The following is a 24,719-nucleotide window of genomic DNA, read 5'->3' as shown; positions in this document are numbered from 1 at the left end:
TTCTACACTTTCAAGGGAATCAAGATTAGTACAGAGGTGGCAGACTGTACAGGGCTCTGACAGAGCCCTGATCTAGATGTTATCTGGTGGTCATATGTGTCCTTGGAATTCCCGTGATCAAAACTCGAGACAACCATTGATCTCTTAGGAACAAGGCTGGCCAGGTGCAGTGGCTCACTCCTGTAATCCCAGCACTTTGGGAGACGGAGGAGGGCAGATCACCTGAGATCGGGGGTTTGAGACCAGCCTGGCCAACATGGCAAAACCCCATCTCTACTAAAAATACAAAATTATCTGGGCATGGTGGCGGGCACCTAATATCCCAGTTACTCAGGAGGCTGAGGCGGGAGAAAATGCTTGAACCCAGGAAGCAGAGGTTGCAGTGATCTGATATTGTGACACTGCACTCCAGCCTGGGTGACAAGATTAAGACTATCTCAAAAAAAAAAAAAAAAAAAAATGGAATGAGAGGCTGAGAATGGGCAGGATAGTCTGGATGCTGCAAAATAAAATTTAAAAGTATGTGTGCCTCAGGCTTTAGAGTGCGGCAGTTAAGAGCAAGATTCAGACATGTGGCTAATTGCACACCCTGGGGTAAGTCCTTTAATCTCTAAGCTTCTGATTCTTCATCTGCAAAAGGGATCTTGGGGATTACGATGAGGGTGAACCTAGACAATGTGAGTCCCATGTCTGGTAAATTTATCTCAGTAAATGATAAGGAGTAGTGGCTATTGTTGTAATGATTCTCTCTCTCTCTCTCTCTTTTTTTTTTCAGACAGTCTCACTCTGTTACCCAGGCTGGAGTGCAGTGGTGCAATCTTGGCTCATCGCAACCCCTGCCTCCTAGGTTCAAGTGATTCTCCTGCTTTAGCTTCCCGAGTAGCTGGGACTATAGGCGTGTGTCACCACATCCGTCTAACTTTTATATTTTTAGTAGAGATGGGGTTTTGCCATATTGGCCAGGCTGGTCCCGAACTCCTAACCTCAGGTGATCCATATACCTTGACCTCCCAAAGTGCTGGGATTACAGGCATGAGCCACCGCACCCTGTGATTCTCATTTTTAATTGGCTAACCAGATTGCTTCCATAATTTCTTGGAAGGTTAGGATTAAATGTGTCCTTCCTGAGCCCATGGGGCAGAAGGAGCTTTGGGGATTTTCCTGGAGGAGAGGGAGGATCCCTGAGGCCCCAGACGAGCCAGGAGAGCCTTCTGCAGAGTCACCTCTTGTTCTCTTGTTTCAGCACCAGCGGGAGGCCCTTCCTGCTGTACGTAGGTCTGGCCCACATGCACGTGCCCTTACCTGTGACTCAGCTACCAGCAGCCCCACAGGGCGGAAGGTTGTATGGTGCAGGGCTTCGGGAGATGGACGGTCTGGTGGGCCAGATCAAGGACAAAGTTGACCGAACAGCGAAGGGAAACACATTCCTCTGGTTTACAGGTAAAGTAATAAAAGCCAGCCAGCCTAACTACCTTTTAATAGATAACCTTGCACATTCCCTGTGAAGAGCAGAGTCTGGCCCTGAGATCCTCTTTCATAGGTCAGGGGGCTTGCTTTGAACTTGAGGCCCAGGTAAGGCTTGCCGGCCTGAATGCTGAGCACCTGTCCGTTGGGGCCCCCAAGGCCAAGTCCCTGGGAAGGTTTGCACACACACAGCAGGCCCCTTGCTGGCCCCTTGTGTGTCGATTGCGGCTATCTGGGTATTGCTCTTAATTGCCACTGAATGATGTTGACATTGTGAGCTTGTGTCGTCCTTGAGCACTTCTAAGATTTTCCTCTTCTCCATCCTCCCCGGTCCCCAAAATTCTGGTTGCTGCCACTCCCTGTATCACGTCTTTTGGCTGAGTGGCCTTAGTGGTCTGCACTAGCGGCCTCTTTAAAAGCCACACACATGCACTGCGTGTTTAACCACAGCAGTGGTTAAAAGCACTGCTTTTGCCAAGCATGGTGGCTCATGCCTGTAATCCTAGCACTTTGGGAGGCTGAGGCAGGTGGATCACCTGAGGTCAGGAGTTTCAGATCCACCTGGCCAATGTGACAAAGCACTGCCTCTACTAAAAATACAAAAATTAGCCAGGCGTATTGGTGCACGCCTGGAGTCCCAATACTTGGGAGGCTGAAATGGGAGAATCACTTAGGCCTGGGAGGCGGAGGCAGAGGCAGTGAGTTGAGATCATGCCACTGCACTCCAGCCTGGGTAACAGAGTGAGATTCTGTCTAAAAAAAAAAGGGAGGGGCACTGCTTTTGGGTCAAGTAGAGACCTAAACCAAATCCTATAGGGTTTGAATCTATACTCTACTATTGCTCCAAGCCTCCTTTTCCTCATCTACAAAATTAAGCTAATAACAGAATCTATTCCATAGCATGCTGGAGTATTAGGAGATGATGTATGTGAAATACTGAGCATATAATAGATGCTGAATAAACAGTCGCTGGGCTGAGGTTGATGACAGTGGCAATGAGACTGTTGAAACCTTACAAAAGGGCAAGGGAATAGAAGGCAACAGACTCACGATGGGGCTGGGTTGGGACAGAAAAAGACCACCCGTGTCTGAAAGCCCAGTAGAGACAGGCCTCATACCAAGGGTTGTTCTTCATGGGTGGGAATCATATTTGTATGTATGTATGTATTTATTTTTTGAGATGAAGTCTTGCTCTGTCACCCAGGCTGAGCGATCTTGGCTCACTGCAGCCTCCACCTCCTGGGTTCAAGTGATTCTCATGCCTCAGCCTCCAGAGTAGCTGGGATTATAGGTGCCTGCCACCGCGCCCAGCTAATTTTTGTATTTTTAGTAGAGAAGGAGTTTCACCATGTTGGCCAGGCTGGTCTGGAACTCCTGACCTCAAGTGATTCACTTGCCTCCCTCCGCCTCCCAAAGTGCTGGATTACAGACGTGAGCCACCGCGCCCAGCCCATATTTATCTCGATAAGTCCTTTTTCTGTCTAGTCCCTGCTGTGCACAGGGATGTAGGGCCTGAGTGGGAAAGTCAGCAAAAGTGTCCAACCAGCCTGGTGACCATCATGCTTTTTCTGGTTTCTAGGAGACAATGGCCCATGGGCTCAGAAGTGTGAGCTAGCGGGCAGTGTGGGTCCCTTCACTGGACTGTGGCAGACTCGTCAAGGTAACGGGCTCAGGTGGGGTTGATGGAGCCCACTGCAATGCTCAGCCCAGGCTGGGGTGTGGGATTCTGCCTCTGGGAGGGGACAGCTCATATCTGGGCTTTAGGGGCATCATGGAACAGGGACACCTTTGCTCACCAGCCACCAGTACCCAGAGAATAAGGAACAAGTTGTGACGGAGAAAACGTCTGCTCAGTTTGGCCCATCCCTGTCTCTCCTTTCCTTCTAGAACTTCCCAGGGTGACCCACCCTCTCCCAAGGCAGTTGTGAACTTCTCAACAAATACACTTTGTCTTTACTTTCATCCCATTCCCTTGCTTCCTCCTTCCTTTTCCTTTTCTTTTTCAAAAAACATATCCCTTCATCCATTCAACCATTAATTTATTCCATCGATTCAGGAAAAACTCAGTGCACAGCTCTGCAAGGTTTCAATGTACATTGTCTCCAATTCTTACAATAGTGGAAGGGTGGTAGTCATAGCTCCATTTACAGATGAAGAAAGAGAGAGGCTCAGAGAGGGTAAGTAATTTGCCCAAGGTCACACAGTTTGTGAGGAGGGAGCTACATTTGCCACTGAAGTTCAAGTTGGTAAAGACGGAGGCAGCTGTGAGCAGCAGTATGGCCCTGCTATACTGCCACCTCAACCTCCCGTGTAGCTGGGGTTACAGGTGCGCACCACCACGCTTGGCTAATTTTTTGTTTGTTTTTGTTTTTGTATTTTTAGTATGGTATAGCAGTAGAGCCCTGCTATACCATACTGCTTCTCACAGCTGCCTCTGTCTCTATTTCAATATCTTTCAACTTCCAACTCAGCTCCCATCTGCTCTGGGAGAGCTTTCCCACAAGGACCTCACTTTCTGAGAGTGCAGCCATGCTGGGGACAATTTGACATATGGACCAAATGCTTGAAAAATGCTAATGTCTTTTGATGCATCAATTCTTCCTGTAAGAATTTGTCTTAAGGGAATAATTAGGCAAGTGCTCCATGACGTATAAAAAAGGATGCTCATTGCAGTGAATTTTTTTTGTAGTGGACATAACCCAAGTGTCTAGTAAAAAGATAGTGCTTAAAGAAATTATTATTCCTCGATTTAAAAGAATAAAGAAGCACTAAAATCATACATATTTATTGACTCGGAAACATTTACATGAAATATTTTTCAATGAATAAAGCAGGTTCCAAAACAATATGTAAAGTATGATTTTATTATATAAAAATAATTGGCCAGGCATGGTGGCTCACACCTGTAATACCAGCACTTTGAGAGGCCAAGGCAGGTGGATCACCTGAGGTCAGGAGTTCGAGACCAGCTTGGCCAATGTGGTGAAACCCTGTGTCTACTAAAAATACAAAAATTAGCCAGGTATGGTAGTGGGTGGCTTGTAATCCCAGCTACTCAGGAGGCTAAGGCAGGAGAATCGCTTGAACCCAGGAGGCGGAGGTTGCAGTGAGCCGAGATCACGCCACAGCACTCTAGCCTGGGCAACACGAGTGAAACTGTCTCAAAAAAAAAAAATCATATGTAGTCTCAGAAAAATCTTGAAAGAGTCAATAAAGGGTAACAAAACAGCAGAAATTATCTCTGGGCAGAAGAAGGAGAGTTTAAGGGGTGAATTTCCCCCCACAATAAACTGGTATTATATGTTTCATAAAGAAATTACAATGTTTGTGTCCAAGGGGTTCAGAGGTGGGCCTGGCAAGATTTTCCCAACTGAGGAATATGTGGGGCAGAATTTTAGATCTGGGGCTGTGTATTAGTCCACAGACTAATATCCAAAATGGTCTGTCGTATCTATCTATCTATCCATCCATTCTATCTATATCTATCTACCTGTCTATTTATAGAAACACCAGTACTCCAAGAGATCAAATAAACTCACATTGCTCTAAAGAACTACCTGAGACTGGGTAATTTATAAAGAAAAGAGATTTAATTGACTATACAGGAAGGCTATACAGGCTCCATAGGCTATACAGGAAGTGTGGCTAGGGAGGCCTCAGGAAACTTACAATCATGGCAGAAGGTCAAGGGGAAGCAGGCACATCTTACATGTTTGGAGCAGGAGGAAGAGAGGGAAGGGGAAGGTGCCACACACTCTTAAACAGCCAAGTCTAATGAGAAGTCACTCACCATCATGAGAACGGCAAAGGGGAAATTCGCTCTCAAGATTCAATCGCAGCCGGGCGCGGTGGCTCACGCCTGTAATCCCAGCACTTTGAGAGGCTGAGGCGGGTGGATCACGAGGTCAAGAGATCGAGACCATCCTGGTCAACACGGTGAAATCCCGTCTCTACTAAAACTACAAAAAATTAGCTAGGCATGGTGGCGCGTGCCTGTAATCCCAGCTACTCAGGAGGCTGAGGCAGGAGAATTGCCTGAACCCAGGAGGCGGAGGTTGCGGTGAGCCGAGATCACGCCAGTGCACTCCAGCCTGGGTAACAAGAGCGAAACTCCATCTCAAAAAAAAAAAAAAAAAAAAGAGATTCAATCGCCTCCCACCCAGCCCCTCCTCCAACACTGAGGATTACAATTCGTCATGAGATTTGGGTGGGGACACAGAGCCAAACCGTATCAGGCTGTTTTCCCTGCTGTCAAACTCAGTCCTGAGCTATGGCCCTCAGCTGTCTCCAGGGGTCTCCACTAACCCTCCCTTCACCATATTAGTCTGGCAGGATAGCTGTAGTTACCTAGAAACTGAAGCATTTGTGCACGAGTCTCATGCAGAGAAGGAAATGCTGATTATTTATTTATGAGACAGGATCTCACTCTGTCACCCAGGCTGGAGTGCAGTTGCATGGTCTTGGCTCACTGCAACCTCTGCCTCCCAGACTCAAGCAATTCTCCCACCTCAACCTCCCATGTAGCTGGGACTACAGGTGCGCGCCACCATGCTCAGCTAATTTTTTGTTTGTTTGTTTGTTTTTGTTTTTGTATTTTTAGTAGAGACGGAGTTTCACCATGTTGGCCAGGCTGGTCTTGAACCCCTGACCTCAAGTTATCCACCCTCTTCTGCCTCCCAAAGTGCTGGGATTACAGGCATGAGCCACCATGCTCAGCCATGATCATTTTTATTTTTCCATTTTAACCTGATGTCTCTTGGATCAGGTATCTTGAGAACTTTAGGAGCAAGTGGCTACTGGACTGTGGTCATATCTTGTGTCTGGAAATTTGAGTCAGGGATCAGGAGAGCTGAGTACCACCTCCTACTAACCTTCTCAGTGACCAGACTATTTTATCACTTGGAATATTGATGTTTCCCACTCTCTCTCTCTATATATAGATCTTTTTGGTTCTCTTCCATTCAAAAATGCTGTGATTTCATCTGATTTCTGGAGACTTGGATCAAGAGAAGATGCTAAGGAGGACTGGAGGTAGATGGAGTTGTGTCAAGAAACAAGAGCCTAGAGAAATATAGCAGACACTGGGAGTGGTTTATTGTACTAGCTGATCACAATTCCTCCTTTCTGTACCTAGGACACCCTTGGGCCAGGCCGCCATCTTCAGGGTTCAGTTAGAAAGCCTGGAATAGGCTGGGTGCGGTGGTTCACACCTGTAATCCCAGCACTTTGGGAGCTTGAGGTTGGGTGGATCACCTGAGGTCAGGAGTTCAAGACCAGCCTGGCCAACATGGTGAAACCCCATCCCTACTAAAAATACAAAAATCTGCTGGATGAAGTGGCGGGCACCTGTAATCCCAGCTATTTGGGAGGCTGAGGCAGGAGAATCAGCTTGAACCCAGGAGGCGGAGGTTGCAGTGAGCTGAGACCGTGCCACTTCACTCCAGCCTGGGTGACAGAGCGAAACTCCGTCTCAATTGAAAAAAAAAAAAAGAGAAAGAAAGCCTAGAATAGCCTGATCTCAGAAGCCCCAAGGTTAAAGTCCGGAAGGTGTGGAGACCATGGATGTAGGGGAAAAGATCTGTTAGTTAAGGGGCTTCTGCATGGGGAGCTGTCATTTGAAGAAAACCTGCTGATCTCCTGTCTCAGAATTTGCCTTATTGATCTTTTCTTCCCTTATGAGGCAGCTTTGAAATAGTGAGTCAGGTTTAAGGATGTGGACTGGGCCCCATTCTTTGAAGGAATAACGAGAAATAAATTTACTAGCTGGCCAGGTTCAGTAGCTCATGCCTGTAGTCCATAGTCCTAGCACTTTGGGAGGCCAAGGCAGGAGGGTGGGCTGAGGTCATGAGTTCAAAACCAGCCTGGCCAACATGGTGAAATCCCGTCTCTACTAAAAATACAAAAATTAGCCAGGCATGATGATGGGCACCTGTAATCCCAGCTACTCAGGAGACTGAAGTAAGGGAATCGCTTGAATGTGGGAGGTGGAGGAGGTTGCAGTGAGCTGATTACACCACTGTACTCCAGCCTGGGCAACAGAGTGAGACTCTTGTCTCAAAAAAAAAGAAAAAGAAAAATATTCTTTCCTCCTGAAATCATTTGTTGAGCGCCTACTGTTTTCTAGTCCTCCTATTTGTTGAGCACCTACTATGTACCAGGAACTATGCTCAGTGCTGGTGATGCAAAGATCAACAAAACCCTGACCTCAAGGAATGACAGTGTGGAATAGTGTTTCTTTGATTTTAATGTGCAGACAGTCCCCCGGGAATCTTGCCAACATGCATTTCTGACCCAAGAGGGCTGGGTTGCTGATGGCTTTTGCATTTCTAAGATGCTCCTAGGTAACGCTGATGTGGCCGGTCGAGGGACTGTACTTGGTGAACCACTAGTCCAGAACATCTACATTCAGAATAATGAGTCTAGAATCATCTGAGTCTAGAACTTTCAACTTTAGATCAATGGTTATCAAGTGTGGTCCCCAACCAGCATCATTAGCACCACCTGAGAAATTGTTAACAGTGCAAATTTTAGGGCTTCACCCTGGGCCAAAAGAATCAGAAACACTTGGGATGGGTCCCAGCAATCTGTGTTTTAACAAGTCCTTTGGGTGACAATGCAAGTTAAAATTTGGAACCGGCCAGGTGTGGTGGCTCACGCTTGTAATCCCAGGACTTTGGGAGGCAGAGGCGGACAGATCATGAGGTCAGGAGTTCGAGACCAGCCTGGCCAATATGGTGAAACCCCGTCTCTACTAAAAATACAAAAATTAGCCAGGCATGGTGGCACGTGCCTGTAGTCTCAGCTACTTGGGAGGCTGAGGCAGGAGAATCGCTTGAACCCAGGAGGTGGAGGTTGCAATGAGCTGATATTGCCCCACTGCATTCCAGCCTGGGTGAAAGAACAAGACTCTATGTCAAAAAAAAAATTTTTTTTTTTGAGAACCACCTGCCTAGAGCTACACAGTCTGGTATGCCAGGTACTAGCCACATATGACTATTTAAATTAAAATTAATACAATTCAATTAAAATTTAATTCCTTGGTCATCAGCCGTACTTCCAGGGCTCAGTAGCTATATGTGGCTAGTGGCTACCATATTGGGCAGCTAATAGGCTTCCTTGGGGGTGATTTGCATTTTGAAGAATGAGTAGGAGACAGCCAGGGATTGGCAGGAGAAGAGGCTCTGGGCAAGGGCAGCAACCTGGGTAGGGGTAGGAACAGCAGGGAGTAGGAGCCGCTCCCTGGAGCTGTCCCTGTGTCTGTGAGTCTGGAGTTTGTGGGGACCAAAGAGAATGGCAAGAGATGGGGCCAGCGTTCAAAGGTCTTTTCAGTTTGGCTTTTATTCTAAGGAAATGTGGAACCATGGAAAGATTTTAAGAGTGAGAGGGACATTATCTAATGTTAAATATTGGGGTGAAATTTACATCACATAAAATTAACATTTTAAGTTGTTTGGTTAAGTAGCATTTAGCACTTCCCAATATTGTGCGATCACCGTGTCTATCTAGTTCCAAAACACTTTCATCACCCCCAAAGAAAATCCCTTATCCTTTAATTAACTTATTTATTAATGTTTTAGAGATATGGTCTTGCTCTGTTGCCCAGGCTAGAGTGCAATGGCGTGATCATAGCTTATTGCAGCCTCAAACTCCTGAGCTCAAGAGATCCTCCCACCTCATTCTCCTGAACAGCTTGGACTACAGGAGTGGGCTACTGCACCCCCGCCCCTACTTTTTTTTTTTTTTTTGAGATAGGGTCTTGCTCTGTTGCCCAGGCTAGAGTGCAGTGGTACCATTACAGCTGACTGCAGCCTCAAACTCCTGGACTCAAGTGATCCTCCCACCTCAGCCTCCCAAGTAGCTGGGACCACAGGCATGCACCATGCCCAGCTAATTTTTCTTTTCCTTTTAAAAATTTTTTTGTAGGGACAGGATCTTGCTATGTTGCCCAGGCTGGATTGAAACTCCTGCGCTCAAGTAATCTTCTTACCTTAGTCTCCCAGAATGTTGGGATTACAGGTGTGAGCCACTGCACCTGGCCTATGCTTAGCTTTAATATATATATGTATTTATTTTATTTAATCCCATATCCTTTAAACAGTCGCTTACCATTTCCCACTCCCCCTCCAGCATGCTATTCAATTTTTTAAAAAGATCCCTCTCATATCCGGGAACTAAGAACAAAAAGAAGCACAAGTGCCAGTCTCATTTCCACTGATCCAAAAATGACCAATGAGAGAAGAGCCAGTGACAAAATCTCCAGGAATATTCCCTCAAGTTCAAAGAATGCCAAAATTGGAAAAGATCTCAGCCATCTTTTTTTTTTTTTTGAAAAAAGTCTTGCTCTGTCATGTGATCTCGGCTCACTGCAACCTCCACCTCCTGGGTTAGTGATCCTCCTGCTTTAGCCTCCCTAGTACGTGGGATTACAGATGCGTGTCACCACGCCCACCACCATGCCCGGTATTTTTATTAGAGACAGGGTTTCGCCATGTTGGCCAGGCTGGTCTTGAACTCCTGACCTCAGGTGATCGGCTTGCCTCAGCCTCCCAAAGTGCTGGGATTACAGGCGTGAGTCACTGTGCCTGGCTGACTTTATCGATCTTTATTCCAATCACCTTATTGGACAAATACGGAGACTGAGGCCAAGAAGAATGGAGGGTGTCCCCAAGGCCAGCTAGCAATGGAAGGGCCCACATTCTCTGACCATCACTGACTCATTCCCCAAGCCACATGACTGCTCTTATGGACACTTTGTTATACCCGACTGCTCAGCCACCTGGAAAATTCTGTCTTGCACCTTTGAACCTGATAATTGTCCAGGAAAAAGTCTTTAACCCTTGTGACAGTTTGAACCTTTCTACGTCTGTGGGAGGCAGGGAGGCTTTGGATTCTCAGGCTGGGCTTGAATCTTGATTCAGCTCAGGGCTGAGCATCCTCTTCTTGTCAGGTGGGGTCATGGACCATTCTCCATGGTCTATTGGGAGAATCAGTGGGGGTACTGCCGGGGAGGCTCCCAGCCTTGTGCCTGGCCTCTAATGATAACCTCCATTAGACTCAATTTCTTTATTCCTGGCCTGATGGGACCCCATCCATAGAAGCATTAGAAGGGGATTGGCAAACACCCTGAAAAACATTCTCCCGCTAAAGGACTGGGCAACTTAAATCACATACAGATAATTTTAAAAGTGTTCAGGGTTGGCAGAGCGTAGTGGCTCATGCCTGTAATCCCAGCACTTTGGAAGGCTGAGGCGGGTGGATCACGATGTCAGAAGTTTGAGACCAGCCTCTTCAATATGGTGAAACCCATCTCTACTAAAAATACAAAAAATTAGCCAGGCATGGTGGTGTGTGCCTGTAGTCCCAGCTATTCGGGAGGCTGAGGCAAAAGAATCGCTTGAACTCAGGAGGCAGAGGTTGCAGGAGCCGAGATCGCGCCACTGCACTCCAGCCTGGCGACACAGTGAGACTCTGTCTCAAAACAAACAAACAAACAAAATATTAGTTGGGCATGGTGGCATGCACTTGCAATCCCAGCTACTCGGGAGGCTGAGGCAGAAGAATTGCTTAAACCGGGGAGGCAGAGGTTGCAGTGAGCCGAGATTGTGCCACTGCCCTCCAGCCTGGGCAACAAGAGCGAAAACTCCATCTCCAAAAAAAAAAGTTGTTCAGGATCTCTTGGGAAACTTTGTTCTGAAGCTGAATTTCAGGCATCTCAAGATAACGTTCTTTTTTGGAGCAAGGCCTTCCCGCTAACTCCGTGGCTTCATGTGGGATCTGTGGGTGACAGCATTTGAAATCATGATGGGGCTGGGGCTGGAGGCCAGTCCCTTCTTTTCTTGGGAGTTTGAAAGAGAACTTTGCTTGAAAGGCTGCTGCCTGGGGGTAAACACTTCCCCTTCCTCATTCTCCAAAGCAGCTTCCTGTCAACTGACCATTCCACAGCCTCCTCCTTCCTCTCTGCCTGGAATGCCGCTGGGGCTCTGGGAAGCGCCCCGCATGTAGCTCGGCAGGTGGCCACATCCTGTGAGTCAAAGGGGCTAGGGTCCCTCTGGCCACCTGCTCCTCCTCACCCAGTTTCCCATCAGTGGAATGTCTGCACGGCTCACGGTACGGGGGCCAGACTCAAGAGCAAATGAAAGAGAGAAGGCGGTCAATGTTTTCGCAACGGATTAGGACAAACAGTACCAGGAGCCCTGCAACTTTCTCCCCGAAGCCAGGCTGCTGCGTCAGGCCACGCGCTGTCTTCCCCTGTTCTCAGGGCCCCCAGACCCCCCTGCTTGTCTTCCCTTTCCTTTCCTGGCTGAGCCGCCCAGCTCAGCTGATGGGATGAGGCAGCGTCTCCTGGAGTCATCTTTTCACCCCGTGCGTGTGGACTGAGAATGCTCCACTTGGCTTGTGCCCTGCAGGGACGAGGAGACACGGAACAGGGGCGGGGGCAGAGCAGAGCAGCCCTGCCTTCTCCCAAAGAAGAAGGGCACGAGTCAGACACCCCTGCCGCCTCTGAGCCCGCAGCCCGGACCAGGAGGCCTGGGTCCCCCCACAGCCACCCTCCCTTGTCCATGCCAGATCTGTTTCCTACCCGGGACAGAACCGACACCTTGTTTTTCCCTTCACTGACTGCTCCTCTGTCTGGAAAATCTTTTCTTGTTTTATTTGAAGAGCAGAACTGTTCCTTCCTCCCCCTTGGTGATGAGGAAACATTCTGTTGAATTTGGCATCCAGGCTTCTGGGAGACCTTGGTTGTTTGTAATCTGATGCTATCAGGTTGTTGCATAACCTTTCCCGCTGGGAAGCAGTCTCTGCATCCTGGGCCTTCTGTCCAGTTTGGGGTAGGGGGTGGGGCGGGGAAAAGTCAGAGGTGCTGTGGGGTGACAGAGCAAGGGATAAAGGACTCTGGCTGTTGGCCCTGGCTGGGGACAGGGCCCGCTGATAGGGACCCAGAGGAAGTCAAACTGTGTTTCTTTCTGGGCCTTTGGCCACCAGGCTTGGTGGAATGTCCTCATCCCATACTCAGGGCCACTCCAGGCCAGCCAGAGTCCTGGGTCTGAATAGAGGCCAGGCTGCCCTGTGTTTCTAGAAAACGAGTACACTGTAGGCATCCTTAGCAAGGGGACATACTACAGTTAGAAACAAAGCCTGCTTCCTTCTTTTATTTTATTTCATTTTTGTAGAGACAGGGTCTCACTCTGTTGTGCGGGCTGCAGTGCTGTGGTGTGATCATGGCTCACTGTAGCCTTGACCTCCTGGGCTCAAGGGATCCTCCTGCTTCAGCCTCCATAGTAGCTGGGACTATAGGTGTGTGCCACCATGCCCAAAACTTAAATTTTTTTTTTTTTTTTGATATGGGGCAGAGGGGTCTCGCTTGTTGCCCAGGCTGGTTTCGAACTCATGGCTTCAAGTGATCTTCCTTGCTTTGGCTTCACAGAGTGCTGGTATTAAAAGTGCAAGCCACTGCACTAGGCTGAAAGCCTGCTTCTTTAGAAGGCTGTTAGAATGTGCACTCCTCAGAACAGGCACTGCAGCCAGTCACAAGTGCTTTTGTGGGCCAGGAGGGTGACATAAAGGAACAAATGTTGGTTTTTGTCAGTCATGGCAGTGTTAACTCAATAAACTGGAGAGAGGACTCTGTCTAATGACATTCAGCATTAGTTAAAAGAAAAATACTATGCATGCCAAACCAAACTGTCAGAAGTTGTGATCTCTGCTATTTCCTCCTTATAGGTAATTTGGTTGGCACTTCTCTGGCAGGCATTATGCAAAAGTCCTTTGCTTAGAGCTTTATGTGCACTATCTTATATAACTGTTCCCGCAGCCCTATAAGTACAGTTGACCCTTGAATGACATGAATTTGAGCTGCATGGGTCCACTTAATACATGAATGCTCTTCTGCCTCTGCCACCCCTGAGACAGCAAGACGACCTCTCCTCTTCCTCCTCTTCCTCCTTAGCCTACTCAACGTGAAGACAACCAGGATAAAGACCTTTATGGTGATCCACTTCCACTTAGTGAACAGAAATATATTTTGTCTTTTTTTAAATTTACTTTTATTTTTTATTATTTTTTTTTATTTTTATTTAAGCCTACAGCACCCAGTATCCCAGGTGTTCTCCCATCCAAGTACTAACCAGGCCCGACCCTGCTTAGCTTCCGAGATCAGACAAGATGGGGTGCATTCAGGGTGGTATGGCCGTAGACTATATTTTGTCTTTCTTCTGATCTTCTCTCTTTCCTTCCTTCCTTCCTTCCTTCCTTCTTTCTTTCTTTCTTTCTTTCCCTCCCTCTCTCTCTTTCTCTCCCTCCCTCTCCCTCCTTCTCTCTCTCTTCTCCTCTCTCTCTCTCTCTCTCTCTCACTCACTCGCTTGCTCGCTGTGTTGCCCAGACTAGCGGGCAGTGATATAATCAGAGCTCACTGCTGCCTCAACCTCTTGGGCTCAAGTGATCCTCCCACCTCAGCCTCCCAAGTAGCTTGGACTACCAGCTAGGACTCCCAAGCAGCTGAAACTACCACACCTGGCTAATTTTGTATTTTTTACTGTTTTTTGTAGAGACAAGTTCTCACTATGTTGCCCAGGCTGTTCTCAGACTCCTGGGCTTAAGCCATCCTCCTTCCTTGACCTCCCAAAGTGCTGGGATTGCAGGCATGAGCTACTGTGCCTGGCCAGGATTTTATTACTAACATTTTCTTTTCTGTAGCTCACTTTATTATAAGTCTACAGTTTATAATACAAATAACATACTGAATATGTCTTAATTGATTGTGTTATTGGTAAGGCTTCCTGGTCAACCTAAGGATATTAGTAGTTAACTTTTAGGAGAGGCAAAGGTTATGCCCAGATTTTCAACTGCTCGGGAGTCAGTACCTTAACTCTTGTGTTATTCAAGGGTCAACTGTACATTCACTTCCCTGCTTCCCGGTGGAGATAATTGAGACTGAGGGAGAGTAAGAATTCTGCCCCAGGCCACATGATTGGCAGGGGTGGCACTGGAGACCTGCCTGCCCCCAAAGGCATCCTCCTAATTATTCCTTGAATACTTCTTCAACTCTGGTTTTCGGACCACTGACATCAGAATTACCTAGAATCAGAGCCCTACCCCAGATGTATTAAATTAGAATTATTGGGGATAGGACCCGGAAATCCATATCTTAGATGAGATCCCTTCTGGTGATTCTTCTGTACGGAGAAATTTGTGAATTTCCTTGTTCGCTGCATTGCCCTTCTGACTCAGTGAAACGTGGTCCTTGGGCCCCAGCCAAGAAAGGCCACTGTTCCTCTGCGTGGGCCGTGGTGAGTCTTCCTCAGCCTGCCCCTGTCTTGATGCATCATAAAATGCCACTTCACTTCCGTACCCAGAGAAGCACAAATAAGCAAATTCATGAATCATGGTTTTGTTTATATTTTGGTTGCTGTGGCTAAATATTTATTGCTTTAAGTAAGAGGTTCTGCTTTAATTAGAGTCATAAGTAACCACAAGTGCATAGAAATGCATTCTCATGGCTATAAGACATGCATTTCTCGACAGAAAGCCGAGGCAACTAACACTTTTAATACGCCATTGCCTGATCAAAGTATGGAGGCTTATCTAAATGAATGAATCGTGTTTGAAATTGAAAAGTGATTACAAGTTTCATTTATGGATTATCTGTTGTTCTTACTATGACTTACAAGGTCACATGTATGATGCTATGGCATAAAGTTATAAAGGCATGGGTAACAGAAAGCCTGTGGTTACGATGACCATAAGCTACATTTAACTTTGAAATGTGCTGTGTTTTCTTCCCAGTCTTGCCCCTTGCCCTCCTTCTCTGGGAATGGGTGCTCTCCACACTAAATCCCCAGGAGAGTTTTAGAAGATATTGATGTCCAAGCCTCACTGCAGGCCGATTAAATCACAATCTCTGGGAAAGAGACCTTGGCATGGGCATTTTTTTAAAAGCTCCCCTAGTGATTCTAATATATGTTCAAAATGGGAACCACTGCCCTAGAAGGTTTAGTGAGTGAGGGTGCTGGCTGTGTAGTCAGACCGGCATTCAGATCTTGGCTCTATTATTTCCTAGCTATGCGACTTTGGGCAAATTACTTAGCCTCTCTGAGCTTTGCTTTCCTCATCGGAAGAATGGGGATAACAGTGCCTAACTTGAGAGGTTGTCATAAGGATTCAGTGAGATAATGCCTTAGGGGCACTTAACCTGATACTTAGTAAAGGCTCGATAAATAGGGGATGTTATTGTTGCTCTTGTTATTAAAATGTTTAACTTCAAATAACTATCCATTAGCGGGAGCAGGTATCACTGAAGACTATTGGGGGATCAGGAGTAGCTATGCTAGAATTCAGCCTTTGCTGGTGCAGGTAAAATACAACAGGTCTGTTTGATACAAGCATATGCATCTCATAATTAGACTACACAACCCTAGTCAGATCTTTGTAAGCTTTGTCTGCTTCTAGCAGCACCAGTGAGAATTTGGGATTTATAGCAAGACAGTATCTGTGTTATGGGTGATACATAAATAATGTTTATGCTTTTTCACACTCTAGACTCTTTTAAGATAAATCCCTTTAGAATACAAAGTCTGTGGGCTGGTGATCATTTGCATGACTGGCATATATAATTGTGTCTTCCCGTGAAAGCCAGAACCCAGGGTGTAGCCTGCACCAGCCGAGTAGTCTCTACAGCAGGAAGAGGGGATCGCTCCTTAAGTGACCACACTGGGGGGTTTCTCTCAGCCGGTCTTTTTCTTTCTCCTAATTCCTGAATCTTTTGCAAGGAGAAGGTCTGCTTTGTTGACTATACCTGTTTTATAACTAGCCAGATTCCTCCAAACCACTTCAGCTTTCAATCCTTTGCTGAAATAAGACAAGCACATTGAAATGTTTTTCTCTGAAAAATGCATTAGGAAAGTCAGTCACCTACAAGAGAGCAACACAAAAGGTTGTGGCAAACAAAAAGAATCCCTAGTGGTGAAGGCCAATTAGCAAATTTACTAATTAAAGGTCAGTTTACCCTTCTGGAAACATCCTGGAGGCAGAGACCAAATCCTGTGTCCAACCCTGGTGTCATTACCCACCCCAATGCAGACCCACAGCTTCTGCCTTCTGGTTGACCGGCAGAGCTAATGGCTTGTTTCCTGGAACTAAAGCCTTGATCTTTCCTTAGCATCTGGCCTTAAAGGTTAAACAAGACTATTTGAATATTATACACCATGGTCATACATATAAACAGGCTCCCTGTTTTCACCCACCCATACCCCAAACTTCTCCAAAGATGCCCCCATGGGGGTGGAAGTATCCACAAAGCCCCAGCACATGCCTTTGAGAGGATGCTTCCTCCCTGCTCGTTGGCCCTAAGCTGAAGCATAAGTCATACATTCCAAAGCCACGTGGAAATGCGTTTTATGCTTGCTGGGGTTCTGGGTTCTTTGTTCCAAGTGTGCGAATACATTGGAGGGAACGATATGTATTTATGGGAGACGTGGCTCTCGATAGGAAGGATGTACTTGAGCAATGTTGGGCTAGATCAAAAGACGTCTCACTCAGCCTGCAGAGACTCCAATTGGTTTTTCGAACCCCACGCCCTTAAACATAAACAGTCCATAGGATGTAAGTTATTTTGTGTTTTGTTTCTTACTTCAAAACTTGAGGGACTCCAAAGCTGGTTATGAAAAAGTCCCAAGAATGCTGAGCATTTCCGGTGTGGTGTGCTGGGCCAGGGACATCAAAGGTTCCGTTTGCAGCAGTGCTGGTACAGGGCGACAGAAGCCTTCATCTTGTTCCTCCCCACGATCCTCCCCACGTAATTGCTTTTATTATTCACACCAGCCAAACAAAGGGAAGTTGCATGACCGCAGTGTGTGTGAGCCACACACAGCACTTGCCTTGGAAAGGCTGTGCACACGCTAACTTTGTGGGATCCTTGGCCCTTGGCTCAACCAGGATGAGGGTGGGGTGTGTGTGGGGGTGGTGGGATGGTCGTGGTTAATGCAACCCAACATGTATTCAGGATGTTTCCATCAAACATGACCTCATCTCTTCCAGCCCGCTGGCCATCATTATACTGATGGTCACTTTTGACTTAATGGTTACAAAAATAATTCCTTTAATTGCCAAAGTGGAAATTCATAGATTGCACGTAGTTGGTTCTTACCTCCCCCGAGAGGCAAGAGGTTGGAGCTATTACGGACACCGTCTCCATAACATCAGAACAACTCATTAATTCAAGGAAAAACAAAGCAAAGCAAAACAAAATAAAGCCATAAAATCCATGCCAGATCAGTTTTTGGATGTTGAGCAGATCAAATAGCTGGAGAAGTTTCCTTCTTCTTTAATAGTTGTATTTCTTCATCCTAAACAGACAGTCACATTATGATCACTAGGAAGAGAACTTCACTTATTTCACAAAGATTTTTTTAAGCCCCTCTCTGTCTTAGGTGCATGAGACTGATGAAGTCTCACGTGTTGAGACACACAAACAAGCAAATCAATAAACGAAAAAAATAATTCATAGTGGGGAAGATCTTATGAAGAAAACAAAATGAGGTGATTCAGTAGAGTGAGGCGACTTTTTACATCTGAAGTCCAGTAAAATAAAAAGCATATGTTGAAAGATACTAGCTAGTCGAGGAAAATAGCTGTTTACCAAAAAAGTTATTCCTTTGTTGGGGTTATTGGAAACTCAGAGAGGGGTTCTCCCAGAGACTATCTCCTAGCTGAAAAGAAGCTTCAAGTTATCACCATGGATGAACCAGTTACCTCCCTTCCTCTCACAGGGGGATGTCCAGCTAAGCAGACAACCTGGGAAGGAGGGCACCGTGTCCCGGCGCTGGCTTACTGGCCTGGCAGAGTTCCAGTCAATGTCACCAGCACTGCCTTGTTAAGGTATGAGACCCAAACTACCTTGAGGTGTTGGGGTCCAGAGTGAGAAAAGTCATGGAGGCATGGGTGGCTAGAGGCCTCAGGAAGTTCGTTCATCACTGGCCTTTGCCAGGCGTTCCCAGACACTTCTAAGACTCTGATTGTAGAAGCTATGAAAGTAATAGTGAAGTGGGGCCAAGTGTGGGGGCTCACTTCTGTAATCCCAGCACTTTGGGAGGCCGAGGCAGGAGGATTGCCTGAGGCCAGGAGTTTGAGACTACCCTGGTCAACATAGCAAGACCCTATCTCTAAAAAGAAGGGAAGGGAAGAGATGGGAGGGGAAGGGAGGGGAGGGGAGAGGAGAGGAGTGTAGGGAGAAACAGTGAAGTGGGACTCAAGCCATCTTCTGGGAATAATGCCTGCGTGGAGAAGGGATTGGTTAGTTTCACATACATCAGCATTGGGTCCTGGCTGTGTCTGCTGGAGAGAAAGTCACAGAAAAGATGGCAGCAGCAGCATCTCCCCTCTCAGCCTGGGCCAAGCTGACAGAGGGAATAGATCATTTGAGCTCTGATTATTCCATCCTTGGGGTTAAGGCAGGTGTCTTAGGGGTGACTGTGAGAAGCCAACTAGTCTCTAGCAATCAGATGGGCCCAAGAAAGGAGTCCAGATGTCCACTTCCCCAGGAGGAGAGTGGAGAAGAAAGATGGCCCCTCCAGGACATGAGGGAAAGAATGAATCCTTAGATGAAGACATTCTTCCTACTTCTGGCTGTGAAGCTTCTCAATGAGCTGAGTCTCTGGGTGCTTCCTTTATTAGAAAGAAGCTCTCTGCATGACTCACTGCAGACCCATCACATCAGGTAAATGTGATGTCTTACCATTACTCTTACTGCTGCAGTAAGGAAGATCCAGGAGGCCATCTCCATGGCAAAGAACTTGGCTGTGCAGCGTCTATGTGAAAGCAACATCTTCCTAGCTCTGGAACCATGACTTATACTGGGGATATTGCACTCATTCAGACAGGACCTTCCTCTCTGGGTTCTGCCCGGTGTTCACTAACAAGGGGGACCCTCCATAGAACTCTGTGCTAATTCCTGTGCTAAAAAATACTGGTCTGGTCAAAGACCAATTTCCTAATTCCAGAGGTTCATTGCCATTAGCCCAGTGAGTTCTGGCATAAAGAACACAGCTGAGTAGAGGCAAGCAAGCTTCCTTGGCACCCTCTGACTTCCCTAGATCCAATGGGAAGGAGGGGAGAGACTCAAGCCCAGGAGAAAAGAGTAAACAGCTCTGAGGGCCAAAGTATGGGGTGGGTGGGCATCATCGCTGGCAGCCTGTGGGGCCCCCAGGAATTCCGGGTCAGCCCTGTACAGTCAGGAGGGGGCAGCGTGCTGTCAGCGGGTACTAGCAGGTGTGACAACAACAGCGGAGCCTGGAATCTGTGATGTCAGACTGCCTGGGAAAAGGGCCAGGCAGGCTGCTTTTTACAGGGCTGACTTGGTGTAGTCAAAGTGCTTATCAAGAGGGGCCAAGTGTTCACGGCTGGACTGCACATACACAGCCAACTCAGCCATCTCTCAAGCTGCATCACAGACAGCCAAGCAGTGGCTTCTCATTGGAGAATGGCGTTTGCACCTACAGTCAACCATGGTTAAGCGGCCTCATCTCGTTGATAATGTAGGGTCTTAGAGGAGACAGCTGACTGAGGGGATGGTTTGATGACCCAAAGGCAGTGAGTTCTGGGTACAAGGCAGTGTCTGCCAGAGGGCCCCTGGAATTTTGCCAGGACAATACCAATACACCATATCATGGCTCTTGGGAGATACATTAGGTTGGTGCAAAAGTCATTGTGGTTTTTGCCATTACTTTTAGTAGTAAAAACTGCAATTACTTTTGCAACAACCTAATATATGTGTATGTGTGTGTGTGTGTGCACAGACATTTTTTATTTTATTTTTTATTTTATTTTATTTTATTTATTTATTTTTTTTAAGAGACAGGGTCCCACTCTGTCGCCCAGGCTGCAGTGCAGTGTGGAGATCATAGCTCACTGCAGCCTTGAATTCCCAGATTCATGTAATCCTCCTACCTCAGCCTTCCGAGTAGCTAGGACTACAGGCATGTGCCACTATGCCTGCCTAATTTTTTAACTTTTTGTAGGGACAGGGTCTCTTTCTTTTTATTTATTTTAGTTTTGAGACAGGGTCTCACTCTGTTGCTATGGAATGCAATGGTCTCGGCTCACTGCAACCTCCGCCTCCGGGGTTCAAGCGATTTCTCCTGCTCCAGCCTCCTGAGTAGCTGGATTACAGGCGGCCACTACCATGCCCAGCTAATTTTTGTATTTTTAGTAGAGACACGGTTTCACCATGTTGGCCAGGCTAGTCTCCAATTCCTGACCCCGTGATCTGCCCGCCTTGGCCTCTCAAAGTGCTGAGATTACAGGCATGAGCCACCACACCTGGCTGGGATGGGGTCTCTTAATGTTGCTCAGGCTGGTGTTGAACTCCTGGTCCCAAGCACCCCTCCCTCCTGAGCCTCCCAAAGCACTGGGATTACATGTGTGAGCCATCACACCCAGCCAAGGATAGCTTTTGGTTAAATTAGGCTGGATTTCAGCCAGCCAGTTTTACCTCTATAGATTTACCTTCTTGCTGTTTCGCATGTTAATCCATGTAAAGCAAATTTGGGTGGAGTTTCCTTACTGCCTGGACAGGCTGTGTGTGTGCGTTTCTCTTTCCCTTGACGCCTCAGAGTCAGCTTGACAGGAATGGTGTTATGATCCAAATTCAAGAAACTGATGCTAATGCTTCATGTTTTGGGGAACCCAGCCTGGCACCCCTCGCCTAGACTGTGTATCATCTACTCTCATTTTATTTCTTGAGGAATAGAGATGTTCCAGATCAGAGATAAGTCCCTTACGCCCCTAAGAGCTAATGCCAGAGTCCCTTAAACCTATATTCTCAAGGCCCTGAGGAATTATGAGCATCAGAGAGTAGTTAAGTTGATAAAAATATGAATACAGAAAAGTAAAAGAGAAGGTGTGGGGCTTCCATTCATATTGATCCCACTGGTTTTAGAGATAACCAGTGTTAATATTCAGTGTGCACCTGGGTGATGTCATAAGATGAGAGAAAGGCCTTGCACATGACCTGCCTCCAAAGACACAAGTACAGAATGGGGAAAATGCATTTATTCAACAAATATTTATTGCCGTGTCCAACTATGGTTCAATCATTACTCCAGGGACTGGGGTGGTGGCAGCCACGGGCAGACTAGGCAGAAAGCTTTTTGTTTAGGGGCTCCCTTACCTTCAGGAGGGCAGGGCTTTGGCGGCACATGTGAAAACGTTTCAGAAATTTTCACCTAAAACTGTGATTGCAGGCTTTCCCAACTGTGGCATGGTCGGCATTTGGGGCTGGATCATGATTTGTTTTGGACGACTGTCCTGTGTGCATTATAGGATGTTTAGCAGCAGCCCTGGCTTCTACCCATTAGATGCCAATCGCATCCCCACCCCACCTCCTAAGTGGTATAGTCAGTACGTTTCCAGGCAGCGCCAAATGTCCTTGGGGAGGATGAACTCACGCCGGCTGGGAACTGTGGCTTTAGCGGAAGCCCTCTTAGCCATCTACAAGAAGGGGAAGGGCCTGCTCTGCCTTTGAGCTGGGAGACCCTATCTCTGCTCTGAAAGAGGATCAATCCTTCAGAGATGAACTGGGGCAAGTATGAGGTGACCAGAATGGCAAAAAGGACTTGAAACAATCTCATTTGAAAAACAGCTAAAGCTGCTGTGTAGCCAGGAGAACAGGTAATCCCCTGGGCTACCTCGTGGCTCTCTGAAAGACAGTCAGGTGTGTGGAAGAGGGATTCGCCTGGTTCTGGCCTGTCTCAAGGCACAGGTGTTGGAAGTAGAAGCTGCGAGGAGGCTGTGCTGCTCACAGCAGTGTTCTGTGGTTTTGGTGTCACCTCCAGGCAGGGCCTAACCACATGTCCCCTTTCTAAGCCTTCTCCTCCTACCTGGATCTGGGAATGGGTGGTGGCAGTTGGGGGAGGTGGGGAGGTGGTCTCATCCCCACCCCCACTCTTGGCAGCTCTCTTTACTCTGTAAGACGTGCCTGGTTTGCTGGGTGGCATCCCCTGATGCTCTGGGACCCCTGGGACCCTGGTTCTCCCTGAAATCAGTGTGGCTGGGGCTATGCTGGCTTCTAAGAGGGACCCGTGTGTGGATGAGGGTGCCAGGGAAGCTGCCCATCAAATGTGAGCATAGGCTTGCCCCTCACATCTCCACAGCTGAGACCAGGAAGGGGTGGGCTCCTCACTTTTCTCAGGGATAATGACAGGGAAGAACAATGCAGGAGAAAACTTAAAACTAAATGCAAAAAGAAATTTATAGCTCAGTGCTAAGAAAGAACTGCTCTCATGACTGAGGGATGATCCCTGCTGTTCCCTGTCCCCTCCTCTTCTTCAGAGGAAGTTCTCTTGGCACCCTCACTCGAGAGATGAACACAAAACCTCCCTCTCTGTCCAGGTCCAAGTGCCTTCAATCCATCCCGGAGGAACCCCCTCCTGCTTCTTACTTCCTGTCCTCAGATCAGATCCATCTTTTTTCCAGATAAAATGTTCTCAGCTTCTAGGAAATACCCTTCCTCTCCATCCCCTGCCTTCATCCTGGGATGCCTTCCACCCCAGGGCTGCCCAGCGCAGCACCTTGGTTCCCATCCTATGCGTCCTGAAGTCCATGTGGGTCCCTCTGGAAGGAACTCTCCTGTGGACCTTCCACTCCCCCTTCCCCATCCCTTACTTGCACACTTTGGGGTACAGCAGGCCAGATCTTTCTTTTCTTTTTTTTTTTTTTTTTTTGAGATGGAGTTTCAAGGCTGTTGCTGAGGCTGGAGTGCAATGGCGTGATCTCAGCTCACTGCAACCTCCACCTCTCGGGTTCAAGTGATTCTCCTGCCTCAACCTCCTGAGTAGCTGGGACTACAGGCGTGTGACATCACACCCAGCTAATTTTTGTATTTTTAGTAGAGATGGAGTTCCATCATGTTGGCCAGATTGGTCTTGAACTCCTGACCTCAAATGATCTACCCAGCAGGCCAGGACTTTATGCATCCTCCTCGCCACTGCCCCCATCTCCACTCCTAAGTTCCTTCAGCAACTCCTTGGATAAGAACACAAATATATACCCTTTCTACAAACAACCTTCAGAGTCTGGGTTCGCCGGAGCCATAGGAAAGAAAAAGCACATATTTCCTTTTTCTTTTCTTTCTTTTTTTTTTTTTTTTTTTTTTTGAGATGGAGTCCCACTCTGTCACACAGACTGGAGTGCAGTGGTGTGATCTCAGCTCATTGCAATCTCCGACTCCTGGGTTCAAGTGATTCTCCTGCCTCAGCCTCCCAAGTAGCTGGGGTTACAGGCACCTGCCACCATGCCTGGCTAATTTTTTTTTGTAATTTTAGTAGAGGCGGGTTTTGCCATGTTGGCTAGGCTGGTCTCGAACTCCTGACCTCAGGTGATCCACCCGCCTCAGCCTCCCAAAGTGCTGAGACGACAGGGGTGAGCCACTGTGCCTGACCCTCTTTAAAAAAAATAGGCCGGGCGCGGTGGCTCACACCTACAATCCCAGCACTTTGGGAGGCTGAGGCGGGTGGATCATGAGGTCAAGAGATCGAGACCATCCTGGTCAACGTGGTGAAACCCCATCTCTACTAAAAATACAAAAATTACCTGGGCATGGTGGCACGTGCCTGTAGTCCCAGCTACTCAGGAGGCTGAGGCAGGAGAATTGCCTGAACCCAGGAGGTAGAGGTTGCGGTGGGCTGAGATCGAGCCATTTCACTCCAGCCTGGGTAACAAGAGCGAAACTCCATCGCAAAAAAAAAAAAAAAAAAAAAAAAAAAAGGAAAAAACCCACGAAGGCAGAAGTGCCTAGGTCCCATGAAATGTGGCTCTGCCAAAAGCCAAGCAAATGAACACAGGAAACTTGAAAGTATAGGTTTCTATTGATTTTATCTCTTTCTCCGAGGTTTTAAAGACTCCCAGGCCCAATTGCTTTGGTGGGGTTTGAGGTTTGGAGTAGCTGGGGTACCCTTGGTAGCCTTAGTAGGGCAGATGCTTTGTCCAAGTTCACACGTAGGCTGGGGGCCCAGTGCTGGGGTGGCATTGGGCTGATTGTGCCAAGGACCATCTCCCCTTCCAGGGCTAACCTCAGGGTCTTGGCTTTTTCTGTTACTTAGAGAAGGACCATTTCATAGCCCAAGCTTGCCAAATCTGGACGGGGCTGCCTTGAGTGGCCTGAGTCACCGGACGTACTGAAGCTTTTCTCATGGGCGAGAGGTTTTCTTTGTGCTCCGTGTGGACTAGGTACCTCTGAAGTTCTTGCCAAAGTCTGAGACATTAGG

General features: G+C 47.4%; 1 protein-coding gene and 1 pseudogene across 9 annotated transcripts in view; one reads left to right on the top strand and one right to left on the bottom strand.

Annotated features, from left to right (window-relative positions):
• Window positions 1–24,719, top strand: part of ARSG (arylsulfatase G) — a 146,565-nt gene that overhangs the window by 100,301 nt on the left and 21,545 nt on the right. For all 9 annotated transcript variants that reach the window (XM_032241904.1, XM_032241905.1, XM_032241907.1 and 6 more), the window contains 3 exons: window positions 1,244–1,440; window positions 3,044–3,124; window positions 18,228–18,336. In XM_032241904.1, the coding sequence (XP_032097795.1) occupies window positions 1,244–1,440; window positions 3,044–3,124; window positions 18,228–18,336 (387 nt within the window). The remainder of the gene's footprint in view (window positions 1–1,243; window positions 1,441–3,043; window positions 3,125–18,227; window positions 18,337–24,719) is intronic.
• LOC116525857 lies at window positions 13,542–13,659 on the bottom strand (annotated as a pseudogene).

Source organism: Sapajus apella, unplaced genomic scaffold, assembly GCF_009761245.1.
Source record: "Sapajus apella isolate SASKATOON/1434 unplaced genomic scaffold, GSC_monkey_1.0 scaffold48, whole genome shotgun sequence".
In the NCBI taxonomy this organism is placed as follows: Eukaryota; Metazoa; Chordata; class Mammalia; order Primates; family Cebidae; genus Sapajus; species Sapajus apella.
Note: the sequence above shows the minus strand (reverse complement) of the source record. Positions and strands in the feature narration are given on the sequence as shown.